Source organism: Cladophialophora yegresii, assembly GCF_000585515.1.
Source record: "Cladophialophora yegresii CBS 114405 chromosome Unknown aczIN-supercont1.3, whole genome shotgun sequence".
Classification (NCBI taxonomy): domain Eukaryota; kingdom Fungi; phylum Ascomycota; class Eurotiomycetes; order Chaetothyriales; family Herpotrichiellaceae; genus Cladophialophora; species Cladophialophora yegresii.
In genome coordinates this window covers 521,622-537,266 of record NW_006913047.1, presented here as the reverse complement: position 1 = coordinate 537,266, position 15,645 = coordinate 521,622, and the positions used below count along the sequence as shown (strand labels likewise).

The 15,645-nt window shown below is 54.3% G+C and overlaps 8 protein-coding genes across 8 annotated transcripts; 4 read left to right on the top strand and 4 right to left on the bottom strand.

Annotated features, from left to right (window-relative positions):
* Nucleotides 1–721: 721 nt before the first annotated feature.
* Nucleotides 722–1,457, top strand: A1O7_03896 (uncharacterized protein; the record flags this gene model as incomplete). The annotated part of the gene is made up of 2 exons (XM_007757912.1): nucleotides 722–1,143; nucleotides 1,217–1,457. 2 exons carry the CDS (start codon nucleotides 722–724, stop codon nucleotides 1,455–1,457), a joined length of 663 nt encoding a protein of 220 aa, XP_007756102.1.
* Nucleotides 1,458–1,646: 189 nt separating this feature from the next.
* On the bottom strand, nucleotides 1,647–2,501 carry A1O7_03895 (septum formation protein; the record flags this gene model as incomplete). The annotated part of the gene is made up of 1 exon (XM_007757911.1): nucleotides 1,647–2,501. The coding sequence occupies one exon, from the start codon at nucleotides 2,499–2,501 to the stop codon at nucleotides 1,647–1,649; it is 855 nt and encodes a 284-aa protein (XP_007756101.1).
* Nucleotides 2,502–2,901: 400 nt separating this feature from the next.
* Nucleotides 2,902–4,110, top strand: A1O7_03894 (saccharopine dehydrogenase (NAD+, L-lysine forming); the record flags this gene model as incomplete). The annotated part of the gene is made up of 2 exons (XM_007757910.1): nucleotides 2,902–2,959; nucleotides 3,008–4,110. 2 exons carry the CDS (start codon nucleotides 2,902–2,904, stop codon nucleotides 4,108–4,110), a joined length of 1,161 nt encoding a protein of 386 aa, XP_007756100.1.
* Nucleotides 4,111–4,447: 337 nt separating this feature from the next.
* On the bottom strand, nucleotides 4,448–5,276 carry A1O7_03893 (uncharacterized protein; the record flags this gene model as incomplete). The annotated part of the gene is made up of 2 exons (XM_007757909.1): nucleotides 4,448–5,097; nucleotides 5,156–5,276. The coding sequence occupies 2 exons, from the start codon at nucleotides 5,274–5,276 to the stop codon at nucleotides 4,448–4,450; spliced, it is 771 nt and encodes a 256-aa protein (XP_007756099.1).
* Nucleotides 5,277–5,726: 450 nt separating this feature from the next.
* On the top strand, nucleotides 5,727–6,206 carry A1O7_03892 (uncharacterized protein; the record flags this gene model as incomplete). The annotated part of the gene is made up of 1 exon (XM_007757908.1): nucleotides 5,727–6,206. One exon carries the CDS (start codon nucleotides 5,727–5,729, stop codon nucleotides 6,204–6,206), a length of 480 nt encoding a protein of 159 aa, XP_007756098.1.
* A 672-nt stretch (nucleotides 6,207–6,878) lies between these two features.
* On the top strand, nucleotides 6,879–10,502 carry A1O7_03891 (uncharacterized protein; the record flags this gene model as incomplete). Its single annotated transcript, XM_007757907.1, has 2 exons — nucleotides 6,879–7,247; nucleotides 7,296–10,502. 2 exons carry the CDS (start codon nucleotides 6,879–6,881, stop codon nucleotides 10,500–10,502), a joined length of 3,576 nt encoding a protein of 1,191 aa, XP_007756097.1.
* Nucleotides 10,503–11,113: 611 nt separating this feature from the next.
* On the bottom strand, nucleotides 11,114–14,395 carry A1O7_03890 (uncharacterized protein; the record flags this gene model as incomplete). The annotated part of the gene is made up of 1 exon (XM_007757906.1): nucleotides 11,114–14,395. The coding sequence occupies one exon, from the start codon at nucleotides 14,393–14,395 to the stop codon at nucleotides 11,114–11,116; it is 3,282 nt and encodes a 1,093-aa protein (XP_007756096.1).
* Nucleotides 14,396–14,887: 492 nt separating this feature from the next.
* On the bottom strand, nucleotides 14,888–15,472 carry A1O7_03889 (endoribonuclease L-PSP; the record flags this gene model as incomplete). The annotated part of the gene is made up of 5 exons (XM_007757905.1): nucleotides 14,888–14,917; nucleotides 14,971–15,044; nucleotides 15,101–15,152; nucleotides 15,200–15,268; nucleotides 15,317–15,472. The coding sequence occupies 5 exons, from the start codon at nucleotides 15,470–15,472 to the stop codon at nucleotides 14,888–14,890; spliced, it is 381 nt and encodes a 126-aa protein (XP_007756095.1).
* Nucleotides 15,473–15,645: the final 173 nt, after the last annotated feature.

Below are 15,645 nucleotides of genomic sequence, written 5' to 3'. Positions count from 1 at the left end.
TAATATAGGACTGAAAGCACCACTTACGATACCTCCCAGAAGGGATATGGGCCTGACCATTATGCACAAGGGTCTCGGTTATGCTCGTCACTTGGCAGGCGTCGCTGGTGAATACTTCTCATCGTCCTCGGGCGAACCCCGCATCGCTATGTTGTCCGCGAGTCTCCAAGAATCGTTAATACCCAATACGGTTAGGCTCAACGAAGAGTCCCGAGGCTCACAAGGCTGCAGATAAAGTCTGCATAATCGATGTTCATGACAAGGGACGGAGCTGTACGGAGTACCTGAATGATCTATCTATGGCGTGCTCGAGTCAGGCTGGATCATGTCGTAGATTGACCTCAGTGCGCAAAGTGCCAGAGCCGAGCCCGACGAGGTGGTTGTTGACCGATCACTGAACTGGGCGTGTGCATGGAACGGACGGATGGTCACTTGTAGAATGTGTGAACGATATGGCGCGCTGGTTGGGATGGATGAACAGGAATTTGCTCGGAGCCATGAGACCTGAAATAGCTCGTAGGCGAGGGTGCAAATGCTGTTTGCAGAGCTACAAACCATCGTTAAGGTCATGGTGAAATACAGAGCGTTTGATTGGCTCGGGACTAGCGCCTTGGCGCAACATCGGATCAATGCATGAGGTGCCTTTCATCACGCATTGTCCTCATCCCACCACAGGCAGTTCGACATATCCGATTCAACCACTCTCGACCCTGCTGCGAAGATGGTTGCAGCTGCGAGAACGACCATGCTTCGTCAAGCACAGCTGCTGTCGGCCTCGAAGCGGCTGTTCTCGAGTACTACCCAACCTCTGCGTCCCTTCCGAACAGCTCCTCTAATCCCATGCTCGAGACAAGTACTGGCACAACGCCTGTCGGTTGCTTCTCAAGTCGCGCCGTTCTCGACGACACCGCAAAGAAAGATCCTGCCGGCAGGTCCGCAAGTGATAAAAGGAGGAGTCAACGACCCTGCACCCATCCCGAAGCCGGATCCCCTCCATGGGAGCTATCACTGGACCTTTGAGCGCATACTGTCGGTGGCATTGGTGCCGTTGACAATTGCACCCTTTGCGGCTGGATCAGTCAGCCCCTTGCTGGATGCGGCGCTGATCTTTGGCATCATCGTGCATTCGCATGCTGGGTTCCAGTACGTTCCCTAGCTCCACACATGCTGATCGAAGTCTTTCGGAGAGACGCTGCTAACTTCCAACCTCAATCAGGTCCATCGTTATCGATTATATCCCTGTACATAAACACCCAACTATGCGGAGGTTCTTCATGTGGACGTTGAACCTAGCGACTCTGGTTGTCGCCATCGGCTTCTACGAGTTCGAGACCAACGATGTGGGAGTTGTCGAGGCCGTCAAGAGGATATGGCACGCGGGATCGGAGAATGATGCTACCATTGGCAAGGCCGACGCCTCAGGCTTGGGTCATGATGGAAAGCTCGGTCTTAAGTGAACAGAAAGGGTCGGCCACAGATGACGCCGAGCGGTCCATGTACATGATGCACCGAAACAAGCAGGTGTTTCCACAATTGATATCGTTTGCCATATGTCCGTCCTGTCTTTGGCCGGGTTTTGTCTACACTGACCTTGAATACCAGCTGATTCCGCGAACGCCAGTTGATGCCATTCCACTCGTCATTACTCATTCGTCATCATCCTCGAGCAGATCCTCGCCCTCGCCCTCCAGAATATCTTCATCCTCGGCCTTCTGCATGACCTTCTCGATCAACTTCAACGTCGTCCTCAAGGGCAATCCCACCACATTGTCAAAACTGCCCTCTATCCGTTCGACCAAGATCGCGCCCGTACCCTGGATGCCGTATCCGCCAGCTTTATCCGCCCCCTCCCTCGTCCTCACATACGCAAGCAACAATTGATCCGTGATCTCCGAATCGAACTTGACTGTCGTTTCCTCGGTGGCCGTCTCGATCGCATACCCGGGATCCCTGGCACTCTGCAACGGCGAGACCAAACACACAGCCGTGTATACCTTGTGGACCCCTGAATCCCGCAATCCCTTGAGCATACTAATGTGATGCGCCTCACTCTTGGGCTTCTCCAGTATCTCCCCTAAACTGCTTACAACGATCGTATCCGCCGCGATGATCAGGGCCGGCTCTCCTTTCTCCTCATTGTCAATCTCCTGCTTGTAGACTGCCAACGCCTTCTGGGCCGCCGTGGCTAGGACGTATTCAAACGGCGAGAGCGTCTTTGGGAGGTTCTCCTCGAACTTGGAAGGCAAGATTTCGACATTGGTAAGCCCGATTTGCGCAAGGAGTTGTTTTCGCCGAGGAGATTGCGAGGCGAGGATGACGCGTTTGTTCCGCAGGAGGGTGAGGGCGGGGAGTTCGAGTGGTGGAGGGGGTCGGAGGGGGCGGCGGCCGGGTGGTGGCGCGCCGCCGCTGGAGGAAGACTCAATGCCAGTGGGCGGAGGGTTCGAGAGAGCTTCGTACGATGGTGGATTGTCTGAGGGGATGCCGTTTTTCTGGTCCGACATGTTGATGTTGATTTCTTTCTCGAGCACGCCTATCTACGGCCTAGGAACGTCAAAAAGCGTTCACCGCAGAGCCGACACACTCAATGCCGCCTGCAGCGTGCGTGAGCGTGTAACCTGAATGACTCGCTCTCACCTTTGGCGGTGGCAGAAAATGTTTCGAAGATTTCGCTCCCCGCATTCGTCATGGCAACTTTTCTTCTGGTCTTTGCTTTCACAAACGCCCTTTGAAGCTTGAGTCATAACAATCAAGTGCTGATAAAGGTGGTTGACAGCCTCGTTCGAGTTGAACTTGCTTTCTCGTACTGTACTGAGCTTGCTCTTCCCCGCTCCAAGCTTCCCGACTGTTGGTGCCGCCGGAGTCGAGCCCATCCTTACCGCGCTCCTTTCTCGTTAACTCACCATGGCAACAACGCTTCACCTCCGCTCCGAGTCCAAGCCGCTCGAGCACAGATCTGCCCGTATGAGCCTTCCTGAGGTCTTATGCAACTCAGACTAACAAGTCCTAGTCACCCCGACCACCACCAAAGCTTTGCTAGACGCAGGCTACAAAGTCAATGTCGAACGCTCTCCCGAGCGCATTTTCGAGGACTCCGAGTTCGAAGCCGTCGGAGCTACATTAGTCCCCGAGGGCTCATGGAAAGATGCACCGACAGATCACATCATTGTTGGCCTCAAGGAGTTGCCCGAGGACAAGTTCGCGCTCAAGCACACGCACGTGCAGTTTGCACATTGCTACAAGCAACAAGGCGGCTGGCAGGACGTGCTGTCTCGTTTCCCACAAGGTGGCGGCACATTGCTAGACCTCGAGTTCCTTACCGATGAGACCGGGAGACGAGTCGCCGCGTTTGGATATCATGCCGGGTACGCGGGCGCGGCACTGGCGGTGGAAGCCTGGGCGCATCAACTGACACAATCGGGGACCAAGATGCCCAAGGTCTCAAGCTACGCGAATCAAGACCTGTTGCTCAAAGACGTGCGCTCTGCCTTACAATCTGGCAGTGAGAAAGCAGGACGGCAACCGCGCGTGCTCGTTATCGGCGCGCTAGGCCGCTGCGGACGCGGCGCGGTCGATCTCTGCCGTCAAGCTGGCATCCCCAATGAAAACATCTTGAAGTGGGATCTCCCTGAAACGAAGAAGGGAGGGCCCTTCGAGGAAATCGTGGAGAGCGACATCTTCGTCAATTGCATCTACTTGTCTGACCCGATCCCGCCGTTTCTCAACAAGGAGTCGCTCTCCAGTCCGAAGCGCAATCTCTCGGTCGTCTGCGATGTGAGCTGCGACACGACGAATCCTCACAACCCCATCCCAATCTATACTGAGAACTCGACGTTTGATGACCCTACGTTGCCGGTGCCTGGATATGAGAATCCGCCACTGAGTGTCATCAGTATCGATCACCTACCGAGCCTGTTACCCAGGGAGGCAAGCGAGGCCTTCAGTCAAGCCTTGCTGCCGAGTTTGCTGCAATTGAAGGAACGCAAGAATAGTAGTGTGTGGCAGCAGGCGGAGGCATTGTTCTCTGAGAAGGTTGCAACTCTGCCGGAGGGCTTGCGTGCGGCATGGAACAGGGTAACGGGACAGGGTGAGGATGGTGACAAGAAGGCCTAACGCCGAGATATGATGGAGTTGAATGGGGCGCTGGATGCGGTTGCAGGTGGAAAAGGAACAAGGGTGGACTGGTGTTAGAGTGGCATTACCCCTGGTGGAAAGTTCTTTTCTCGAAACCTGAAACGGGGAGAAATTAGAAGGTATAGCTGATTTTTCATGGTACTCATTGTGACGACTCACTACACCATGTCGTTGAGTGTCGGTTTGTACAGTGTTTGTACAACCCATCCGTTAGATCTCCTGCGGTCCCGAAATTTTCGGCTCTATCGCTTTTCGTATTTTCGTTACTCTTTAGGCCGTGAAGTCGTACCGTCGTCTCCCGTTCTGCATCACCTTCTCAGTGCTGCATTCGCACATCGTCATCCTGAGCGACATCGTCTATTTTGCGCTTGGAGCTGGTAGGTGTGTCAGGTGCTCCACTTCCCTCGTCAAAGTATTCCGAGACTTCCCATTCGACCCGTGTCGACCCATCATTGGTGACCCCAGCCCCTCGTCTGGTGTTCTGAACCCGGCCAAGTCGACTTCCGTCTAGCATCTCCTCGAACCACATCAGACCTGCAGTCCTGCCACTCCGCTGCGTGCGTATGACTGGTTGGATCTTTTGCTTTGTTGATGTCTCCACCGCGTTGCTGTTATCCTGTCCCAAACCTCCGGACATGGTGATTTGTTCGTTGTCGTCCGTGCCTTCTGAGCTTGCAGTGTCGGGTAGTAAGTCCAGCTCTTGCAACGCCTGGAGATCCTCGTTCAAAAGACTGCCCAGCGTTATGTTCATGTACTCTGCTTCTTCGGGTGGATGTTCGGTCCAGAACGAGAGATGAGTTCCACAATAGCCACAGAAGACTCGCTGAGATGATGGGGCGTGTAATGGCGTGAATATCCTCCGAATTGAGGCGTGTGATTCATCCGGGAAGTACGATGTTGTGGCTGAAGAGTACCATGTCAATGGAACCCGGAGCCATGCTGTCAGAGGAGTTGCCTGACTTCTTCCTGGCGAGGTTGTGAGGTTAGGCAGGCCCGCTGAAGGTGGACATAATGGAAGGCTTACTGCTTTCGTTGCTGTTGTCGAAGTAGACTACAGCCTGTTCAGCGGCATCTCGAGGGACAGTGACGATATAGTGGTTGCGACCACAATTACAACTGCCTTGGAGAGGTCTTGCACGGCTCATTTCGGCATCGAAGAAACTAGAACAGACTGCGAATGCAGCTATGGAAGAGAAGAGCCAAATGATTGTGGGGAGTTGAGAAAATCGCTCGTCCTTAACCGTGCAATGAATATCAGACCATACGCAAGTGAAACTGGAGCGTGAGGATAAAAGTGGCTGCAGCTGTCTAAATCCGCATCAAGTGCAGCTTAAACCCAAAAGGGCAAGAACAACCTTATGGAGACCATCCCGACGTCCCTCTGCAAAGGATCTCTTCTGTCTTCATTGTCTACTGCGAATACATCGACATAGGACAATCCAATCACTAGCGTCTACGTCTACACGATATTGGCGATAATGAAGTTGGTGGTTGGCAACTAGGAGGCTCTCTCTTTAGCTGAGGTTATCAGCGCAACCCTCGTCCATTCGTTTGACTTAAGTTCGCATCTATCCAGGAAAAATCCAAAACTCACAATGTCGAAAGAGAATGGTTCAGAATCCGAAGGGTCCACGCCAGCGTCGTCGCCAACATCAGAGCCCAAGCCACACAGTGTTCTAAAATCCAGCTCATCAAAGAAAGCCAATAGAGTCAGCAAACCACGCTTGACTGCATCACAAAAGAACTTCAACCACAAGGACGCTGAGAACAAAAGGCGCACCGCCATCAGAGAACGCTTTACTGAACTGTCAAACCTCGTACCGGGCGCCCTCGGCCACGAGAGGAGCGAGCAGGTGATGCTAGGAAAGTCCACTGAGTATCTTAGGGAGATGCTACTGGAGCAGCGGCGGCTAGAAGAATTGGCTCACAAGCAGGGAATCACCGTTGACTCTGGCGAATCGATTAGGGAGGATGACTTCGGGGGCCCGAAGTGGAAAGACAATAATATGAAGCAGTACGAGGCCAACAAGCAGAAGAGAGATGGCGACGACCAAGGAGATGAGGAGAACGACTAGGAAAGCTATCCACCTGACGCAGTCACATCCACTATGAGAATCCACAAATCATCTGATGGACCTCTCGATTGGCACCTTCTCAAGACCAAAAAGCTAAGATTCCGTAGGGGATGCGAGCCAACAAGCCCACAGCCTTGATTGTATCTCTTGGCCAAAAGATGTGATCGTAAAAAGGACTGGTTGGAAGATTTCACGGAAGGTGTCGAGAACGAGCTGGAACAAAAGCTGCATGCAGTGATTTCAAAACACAACACGGCTCCAGGTGAGCGCTGTAATGGGGAACATTTTGAGAATTCCTGCATTGGTTGCGACACAAGGTCTGGTGATCTTCTTGAGCTATGTGTCAAGCTCTTCTGCGCGCTTGCCACCGGGGGTGGCCACAAATCGTATGTTGGAATAGCAAGGATACCAGCTGGAGAAGCTGGTTGCTTGAGCACAAAAGGCTGTTGTTCTGATACAAGAACATGTCGCCCATCTGCGACGTTGATTGCTTTACTGGACATCACATTCGTGCCTTGAGGCTACCTAAGGCCAGGATACTGCACCGCATGGTCCAGCACCATTTACTGCCGCACCAATACAGGCCTATTCTGCACTTCACTTTAGTCCCACAACTTCGCGGACAAAACTTTTCTTCGCGGCTCCCCGTTCCACATATTGCTAACCAACACCATGGCGCCCAGCGTGCGGTCCGGACCTCTGGTGAGCGACACTAGCAAGGTGCCCGCGATGCCAACAGGTCTCCGTCATTCAGGGAACTCATCGCCTGCATACCCTCCTGTCATACTGTTCCCATCCAATGCATCTGGCGCGCAGCTTGAACCATCAAAGACGCGTCCCAGAGCCGTTCATTTGTCCGCTGAAGCACCGCTGACACCTACGACTTCAGCCACTGGACACATAAAGAAGTCCTGGGTGAACAGCGCTTCAAAGACCTTTGGATTCAGAAGACTGCGTCGGAAGACCAGCTTCACGAGAGAAGACGCATTGAGTCGTGACTCAGGTGGCCCAGTGCGAACGCAGTCGACTCGAAAACTCTATGTAAGCAACTGAATGTCGTGTTCCGGATCCTTCTAACGCGGTACACAGGTTCAACCGCACAACCTGGCTGGTAGCTCTCGCTCACCTGTTCCTGCGCCTTTGACTCACCAACTGCAAGACAGCCCTGCTGTGCCTACTGGCGCGAACCACCTCCATCATCCTGTCCCTTCTGAGAAGACTGACAAGCCACTCCCGAGTCTGCCTGTAGCAACTGTGAAATATCAGTCTCCTGTGCGTAGATCCCTCATCGACTGCACTGAGAAACCGCTCAAACGACGATCAATGACACCTACCGAGGTAGCAACTCCTGAAGAGGATGACTGGCCACCAATTCTGCCCACAAAATCTTACACCAATCTCCCCTCCTATGGGAACCAGTCACAGATCAAGCCAAGCCTAGGAGAAAGCCTCTACGAGGGCATGCGCGCATTAGATTTGCAGGACAACAAAGAGGGCACCTCTGAGACTCAACCGAAGGCTCAATTCGATAACACTGCGGACTCTCAAGAGACACACCCTCATATGGCTTCGCAGGCGGAAGAGAAGGAGAGCGCGGCAGAAGAACTTCTTTCAGACGGCAGGAGACGACCTCTTTCCTCTAGTCAGCTTCCGAAACCCCGAGACTCGATGCTTCAGTCGCTCTCACGCCATGTTGACAGTCCTGTTGCCGTCCGTCAAACCAAGACATCGACCATGCGTCTGCAACAAGCCACCGGGAAATCGACCTGGGATCCTAACGAGAAGAACAAACTTGCCAACAGTCACATTCCCACAATTCGAGAACAAGCTGAGTCTCCTTCCCCGTCATGGGCCAAGCAAACTGTTCAAGGCGGACCAGTCCGTGTCAACTCACGTGGTCGTTGCGCTGTTACCGGCCGAGGATCTCCTTATACCATCCCCTCTCGAGCTCATCCAGGGCGCAAGCCGCTCCACCACAACGAGAACAATTCTTATGGGAGATCACTCCGCACTCCCACAAATGGTCAAGAGGAAATTGCCACACGACCCTCTGCTTCACCAACACGGAAGTCCCGTAAGGATTCTCTCCCCTTGCCGGCTCGGCTCCTGTGCCCATCAACCAACATCGGAGATGAGCTGGGTGTGGCGACTGGCCCTTCTACCGCCGAGCCCATCTTGAGCCTTGCAACGAAAGAGCAAAAGAATAGCGACGTTGGAACTCATCAAGGCAGCACTTTGTCCGGGCACGATGGATCACATGGCAATTCCCGCAAGCTTGAGACGGACGCGGTTAGTCAACCTCAGCTTCTGACCGTCAAGGAAGTCCTGTCGACACCGGCGCCTGATGAGACCGAATCCTTTGTTGACAGCGATGAGGATAACTCGGAGGTCAGTGTTCGGGGCTATGACTCTTTCGGTGGATATCGCATTCGACGTGTAGGCAACAACGGTTCCAAGATTGGCCCAACTCTTCGAATCACAGACTCTGCAAGTCGTGTCCTCCTAGGACCAGAAGATCGAAAAAGCACCCTCGACGCCAACAGTCCCGTCAAGTTGAGGCACAAGCGTAGCGCTCCGGACGTCGCCTCTCCACGTATGGCGAGAGATCAACTCCGCCGATCCAGTGCCATCTACAGCAATCTGCCCAGCCCTATGGCATTTGCGAGACATCTCTCTGATCGATCTCCATTCCAGGACAAGGCGGCCGGACAAGATGAAGCATGGCCGCGCGTCGATGCCAACAGCTCTGTCGACGCTGTTGTTGTGCGAGCAGAACTTCCTGGCAGCGAAGGCACCTTTGGGGCACATTCGATTGCAGAGAGCGGGGACAATCTCACCTCTGAGGCAGCAGCTTCTCGCCTGAGATCTGATATCAAAGGCACTCCAGCATCAGATCATGGTGACTGGCCTGGGAAAGACTTTGCAGAATTCAACCTTGGCTCTGATGCCACACCCACTGCATCCAAGCACGACGCTCCGGCTGCCAAGCCAGGATTCAGACGTCCCGCTCATTCCAAGTCTCCGTCTCGCCCGCCAACTGTCGTGTTGCGCGAAGCACCGAGCAAGGAGACTGCACCCTTTCTTTTTCAAGACCTTGAGCAAGAACAAGCCAAGCAGGAAAAACTTGCCAATGATCTTGCAGAGGCGGCTGGATCTGGCTCAGAGTCATCGGTCAACACGCAGCCCACAGATCCGGTCACCACCGCGAACTCTACCCCGAGCATGAGTAGTGTAACGATGCCGTTTCCACCACGAACCTCTTCACGCAAGCCAAAGCCGCCACCAATCATCGTATCGCCACCATCAATCAGCTTCTTTCCCAACCCTGCTCCAAAAGCCTATGCTGTGCAGCCGGAAAGTCTGCAGAAACCTCGCTATGTGAAGCCATTTTCGCAGAGCATCTCTCCAGTTACTAACTCCGTCAAGGGTAGGAAGGTCTCAAATGTCTTGGCACATAGTCCATCGACCTCGGGGAAGAAGAAAGTGGTCTCGAGCTTGAGAGGATTGTTTCACAAGAAGAGCTTCGAGTCTACCAAGGCCACTGTTGCTAGCGATCCTAGTGTGGCTGGTGATACTGTGCCCCTACCCGTCATTCCAGCTCTTGTTTACGAGGGTGATGGTCCTCGCCGTGCGTCCTTCCGTCGCAAGCCGGTTCCTCCTTTCGCACCGAGAGACGAGACAAACAGCAGAAAGTTCAGCAATCCGCTTCATCCGAATCCCTATGCCACATCCACCGGAATGAGGCAATTCAAGCACAAGAACCCACTCATCAGTCCCACGACGCCTTGGACAGCCAACCTCAAGACGCCACTGCCACCAAATGCCGCTGCCACGACAACCGGAGTCGCATCGAACGCGAAGTCTACGCCGAGCTCGACTTCGATCTCTGCCTCCGTGACAAATCTCCCTCGTGCGCAACCTTCCCCGGTCGGCAACTCGTCCCCTTCGATGTCTCTGTCACCCGCGACCCCGGCTGGCCCGCCCTCCCTTTCCGCGGCTACGACGCTGACGCATAACCTGCTCGACATCGTCCGCTCAACCACGAACCCCACGCACAAGTCCCACCTCATCGAACTATCGAAGTGCATGGTTGAAGTGGTCAACTCGGCGCGTGACGCGGAGAAAGCCATGGAAAAGGCACGCATGGAAGCCAGTCGCGCCGAGGTGGCGTACCTGAAATGTGCCAAGCAGGTCGTGAATGTTCAGGGTTTGATTAGAGAGATTACGGATGGTGGGGTCAACGTTGAGACTCGTGTTGCCACCAAGGATCAGGGTATGACGGTCAAGGAAGTCTGAATAAGGAGCACGGGAGCTTGACGCAATGATCACGGGTGAGTGAGACTGCGGACGCCTGATTTGCGTGTTCGGACACGGTTTTCAGGACACGAATGCCGGAGGTGATTTTCCAAACAAAAGAGGACGAGCGGACTGACGGACAGCTCGTTGACCGATGCGTGCTGTGCGACAGGCGAGCTGACTTGATGAGTGCTGTGCGATGCGACAAGATGTGCTGGATAGGGACTTTACTGACATCGAGTCAAGTCAAGTCATTGAATTGTGTGCTTTTGTACTTTCACAAAATTTTACTCAGCCAGGATGAGCGTCAGGCAGGAAGGACAGAAGGAAGTGGCATCCATCCTCCGAGTCCTTGACTACTAGTACGTTATCTTGGTCTACGCGAAATTGAATGATGGATAGAATGGAGCATAGCATAGCATAGCAGAATGAACAAAAAGGCGCTTGAGAGTGTCATTTTTGCCCGCTCTTGCCTTGGAAAAGCAACGCACAGCAAGACCAGGCTACAGTATCCCACGCATACCTGTACCCGCTCAGTCGCACTCTGATTCCTGCGGCCCTCCCGCTTTACAGTTGTAGTATCTTCGATATCATTGCAGATTCCCACATCATCAGAGCACCTTCGACCTCACCACGCGGTTAGGAGTCTCCGTGGTCTCCGGCTTCTCATCCTCTTCGACATCCACGAGCTTCCCCTCCGCCTTCATCCTCTTGCGGACCATCTCTTGAATCCACGCAAACTCCTCACTGTCCCTGTCCACCGTGCTGCGGAAGACGTACTCCTTGAGTGTCGCCTTGGGGCTATCGGTGCCGCTTTCGCTTGCCGTCAGGATCCCTGCGGCACGGAGGCTTGATAGGAGGCCATCGGCGGCATCGGCATCAGTACCGCTTGACTGTGAAGTCTGCGGTGTTGATTCGCCGACGCCTGTCGTGGCGTCGGGGGTATCCATTGGTGTATCCGTTGGTGTTGTCATTACTTCGCTCTCGTCGACGTCTATTGGTGTTGTCATCATCGTACTCTCGTCGACTTCCATCGGCGTCGTTAGGGTCGTGACATCCTCCGTCGCCATCGACCTAAGCGGATCGTGCGTCTCGAGGACGGTGTCCAGGATGGACGTCTCGACCTCGACAGTCGTTGTCCTTGTTCGGGGCGTCCCTATCACGGTCGACGTGAAGGTATCCCGCGGCACAGTCAATGGTGCGAAGTACGTCCACTCGCTCGGGTGGATCCGCGTAGCCCACAGCGTAGTCGATGCTCTTGTTGATGAGGTTAGAAGTCGCGACAAGTACGAGGTGGCGCTGATTCCAACGGCGGAGAGGGCGGACAGGGCGTGGCTGGCGCTGGTCTGCACGTCGGTCAATACCTCTTGGGAGCGAGGCGCCTCGAGCATCCTGACGAGCTGGCGGGTGCCGTATATGCCCACGCTGCCAGCAATGCCGCAGTACACGAGCCATTGCAGGAGGAAGGGGTCGGTGATGGTATTCCACACGTCCTCGCGAAGAGCGAACATGAACTTCTCGTTGCGTGCTTCTTGCACGGCCTCCCAGAGCGTTTGGGCTCTCTGATTCCAGCCCTGCGACGACTTGTCGGCGGAAACCCACTCGCAGTATAGATTGGAGGGAGCGACTCGAGGGTATATGGTCACAAAGGGATGGCTGACTGCTTGGGGCATCATCGTCGGCGTTGTTTCTCGCGAGAAGCGCTGGTCGACGTGGCTCTCTAGATTCGCGCGGTAGAGCGCGGTATTCCACTCCGTGCCAGGGACGGGGTCGAGGTGGGCGACGGCATTTCGTCCGGCATCGGTCTCCTGCAACTCATACGGCAGCTTGGGAAATAGCTTTCTCTCGGCCTCTTCGCGCGTGAGAACGTACCCTGCTGCTTTTGCCGCGGCTTGTTCCTTCTCCATCTGTTCCAAGTCGAGACCTCGTGGCATGACGGCTTCGACGCGGCCGAAACACGTCATCTTGACGCGCAGTCTGGCGTCCGGGCCCTGTGGTCGTGATGCGCTACTGTTCAGCTCCTCGGCGTTCACGCAGATGTTCCTGTCGGCATCGTCGACGGTGAACATGGTCCCCTTGGCCACGTGGGGTGCGATGCGGACGACGAGGCCAGAGTGGCCCGCGAACCGGATACAGTGGTGCAGTGCCACGGCCTTGCGAATCAAGTCGACGAGATCGAACCAGATGTCGTTCCGGAGGAGAGCAGCTAAGTCTCGCTGACTGGCTGACATTCTCCACTGGCGGACCTGGAGCGGATCGAAACATGGAGGCGGAAGGAGTGGTTCCAGGACTTGCATGATCGTGGTCGCCAGTCTGCGGGCCGCGAGATCCACGTCATCGTGGTATTGGTGGTTGGGAGGGTATTCGGGGTGTGGAGGATGGTCGCCTGGCGTCGGGAAGTATTCGTCGACGAAACGCGAGTTCTCCATGTATGCGGCCTTTTTCTTGTTGCGCACGAATGCGTCGTAGCGGAGATACTCCCGGTCGATGTCCTCAAGCTCCTCTAGCATGTCTTCTGGAATGCCAAAGGCGGTGTGTTTGAAGATATGCTGCTGGAAGTATTCGCTGACGATGCCGTGGACGAGGTGTCGGCGGTTCTCTTTCTTGGTGAAGAAGTTGCGCCATCCGCATCCGCTACCGTCCGCAATCCACTGCGTCACTTCATACAGTGCCTTGTACTTCGTGTCGAGAAGATGCATGGACCATGCTTCTTGCTGGTCGGGCGTGAGCTCGAAATCGAAGTGGGTTTTGCAGAACAAGGAAATCTTCTCCTGCAGGACCATGAACAGGGCGCTGATCTCGCCGAGATCGAGTGGTCTCGGTGCCTTCTGGACTGTCATGAAAAGTGCCTTTGCGACTGCGATGGGGTCGTTGGAATCGTTCACCTTGTCTCCGTCCACTCCGAGTTCCGTGGTGTCTTTGTGGGATGGACTTACAGCCGATGGCGATGTGGTTCGTTGACGCTTGGGTGAGGGGCGGTTGCTTCCTCGCGAGCCAGAGCTCGAGGTACTACGTGAAAGAGATTCGATGGGAGTCTCGATACTGGGAATTGTATTTGGTCCCGAGATGGTAGGTGAGGCCGGTCCACTCGTAGGAACTTCAGATTCTTCGGGGAAGCTCGTCTGAGGGGCTGCTTCTTGGACAAGCTCTTCATCGAGGCCAGCAGCTTCAGTAGACCGATTAAGATCGTCGAGAAAATAGAGGTAGTCGTAGTCGTAGTCATCTTCTTCCTGTTCTTCGTCATCTACTTCAGATGCCTCGTCCTCATACTGAGGCGACTTCCGTTTGCGAGAGGAGTCCTTCGGCCGAGGATTGCTTTCGTCATCGCTGGATTCCTGCCCAGGGGTATAAGTCTTGTCAACGAACTTTACGGTCTTCCGCTTCGGTCCAGCTACGGCTTTTGGTGTCGGGCTCGGTGCTGGTTCCTCGTTCGAGACGTCATCGTCCTTGTAAGTCTTGTCTTCGAAGGCTGTTCGTCTTTTCTTGCCAGGCTTTGGCGTCGTGATGCGTCCAAAAGGAGACGACGGGACAGACTTAGGGCTTGATAGAGGTGAGCTGTCAGTACTCGAGACAACGATGCCCCTTTCAGGTGATCCGCCTTCAGGCTTTTCGGCGTTGTCATCGTCAGAGACTTCCACGGCTTCTGGCGGGGGTGGTGTCGGAGTCTTTGGTTTCCCAGTGCCTTTCTTCGTGGTCGCTTTCGGCGTCGCTGCTGTTTTGGACTTGGCTGGCGATTTGGGCTTGGCTGGTGTCTTAGGCTTCGGGTTGGTGGCGGCAGGTGTGGGCGAAGAATCGATTGTCTCAGCCGCTTCCTCAACAGTAGGTAGTGGGTTGTTGCTTGTGGGCTGGTTCGTTGACGCTCTGGGTGTTCTCAACTTGGAAGGCCTCGTCATAATGCGAGTTGGAGTAGCCTCCGGCTTCCTTGGGGTTCCTTTCTCGGGCATCGTGGATGCTTCGATCACTGGATATAGTAGATACTATGGTACAGAGATGCAGCAGCAAGGAAACGGCTTCAAGGTGGAACAAAACAGAAACGGTAAACAGCGAAGAGAATATATCGCAGAATCATTGGAAATAACGGGTGCAGCATCGACATTCCGAAAGCAGAGGACAGGAAATATCCGTTTTCGTCAATCAGCTGTTTGCCATTGTGGACTTTATTGTTGCGGTCAATCATTGTTCTTGTATTCATTGATGCGCGAATAAGCCATATCCAAGCGCGCTGCCGTGAATTGACAGTCCTAGCCGTCAATAGACAATGGAAAGGCTTCATCCAGACGTTGGTGAATACGCTGGAGCGTCCTAGAGCCTGGGTCCGGCAGTTTCGCCCCTGTCGTGTGTCAGTAGTACAGCTCCTCGGTAATCAAGCGATTCTGGACGTGCCCTCACAATGCTGCAATGACTTCAATTTCGACCTGCTCATCGTCAGTATCGACTTGGGTTTGTAGAGAAAGTGGACGATGCGTACATCTGTCTTGAAGGGCAGCTCCTTGACGCAGACACAGGTCCGTGCTGGCTTCGGATCCGGGATGATTTCAAGATCTGTTCCGCGCACTGTCAGCGTGAAATGTGGCGGCAAGGCTGGGGAAACAGCGCACAGGCGTTATTCATGGCTGCATAGTCCTCCATGCTGGTCAAATAAATGTTCATCTTGGGTGTCTCAGCGGATTGCCCTGTACAGATACTCAACCAAGTACCTTCAGGAGCTTTTCAAAGCTGCTGCCGGCTTCCTCCAGAACCACTCTGATGTTTTCCAGAGCTTGTTTCTGCCATTTGTGAGCTGCTGTGAAGACGGCCCCATTACATGTACTAACTGTTCTGTCCGCGACTGACCCCTCCACTACTTTCATGGTGGACGGAACGATGCCGATATTTCCGGACACGAAAATGGTTCCATTGTGGATTGTGGCTTGAGAGAACAAGTTGGACTTGAGCCCTTTGTCGGTCGTTACAACTTGCTTTGGAGCCATGGTGGAAAGACGGCTTCTCTAAGGGCAACTGGTGGTTTTGGAGGCCGCTGGACGCAGAATAGCCACGGAATAAATACAAGATCTAGAGACAATGGTTGCATCGGCTCACGCCCTTATGAGCGCGTGGGAACACGGAGAAAGCCGCCTGCGACCCGCTGACAAGTCCGCCCAGC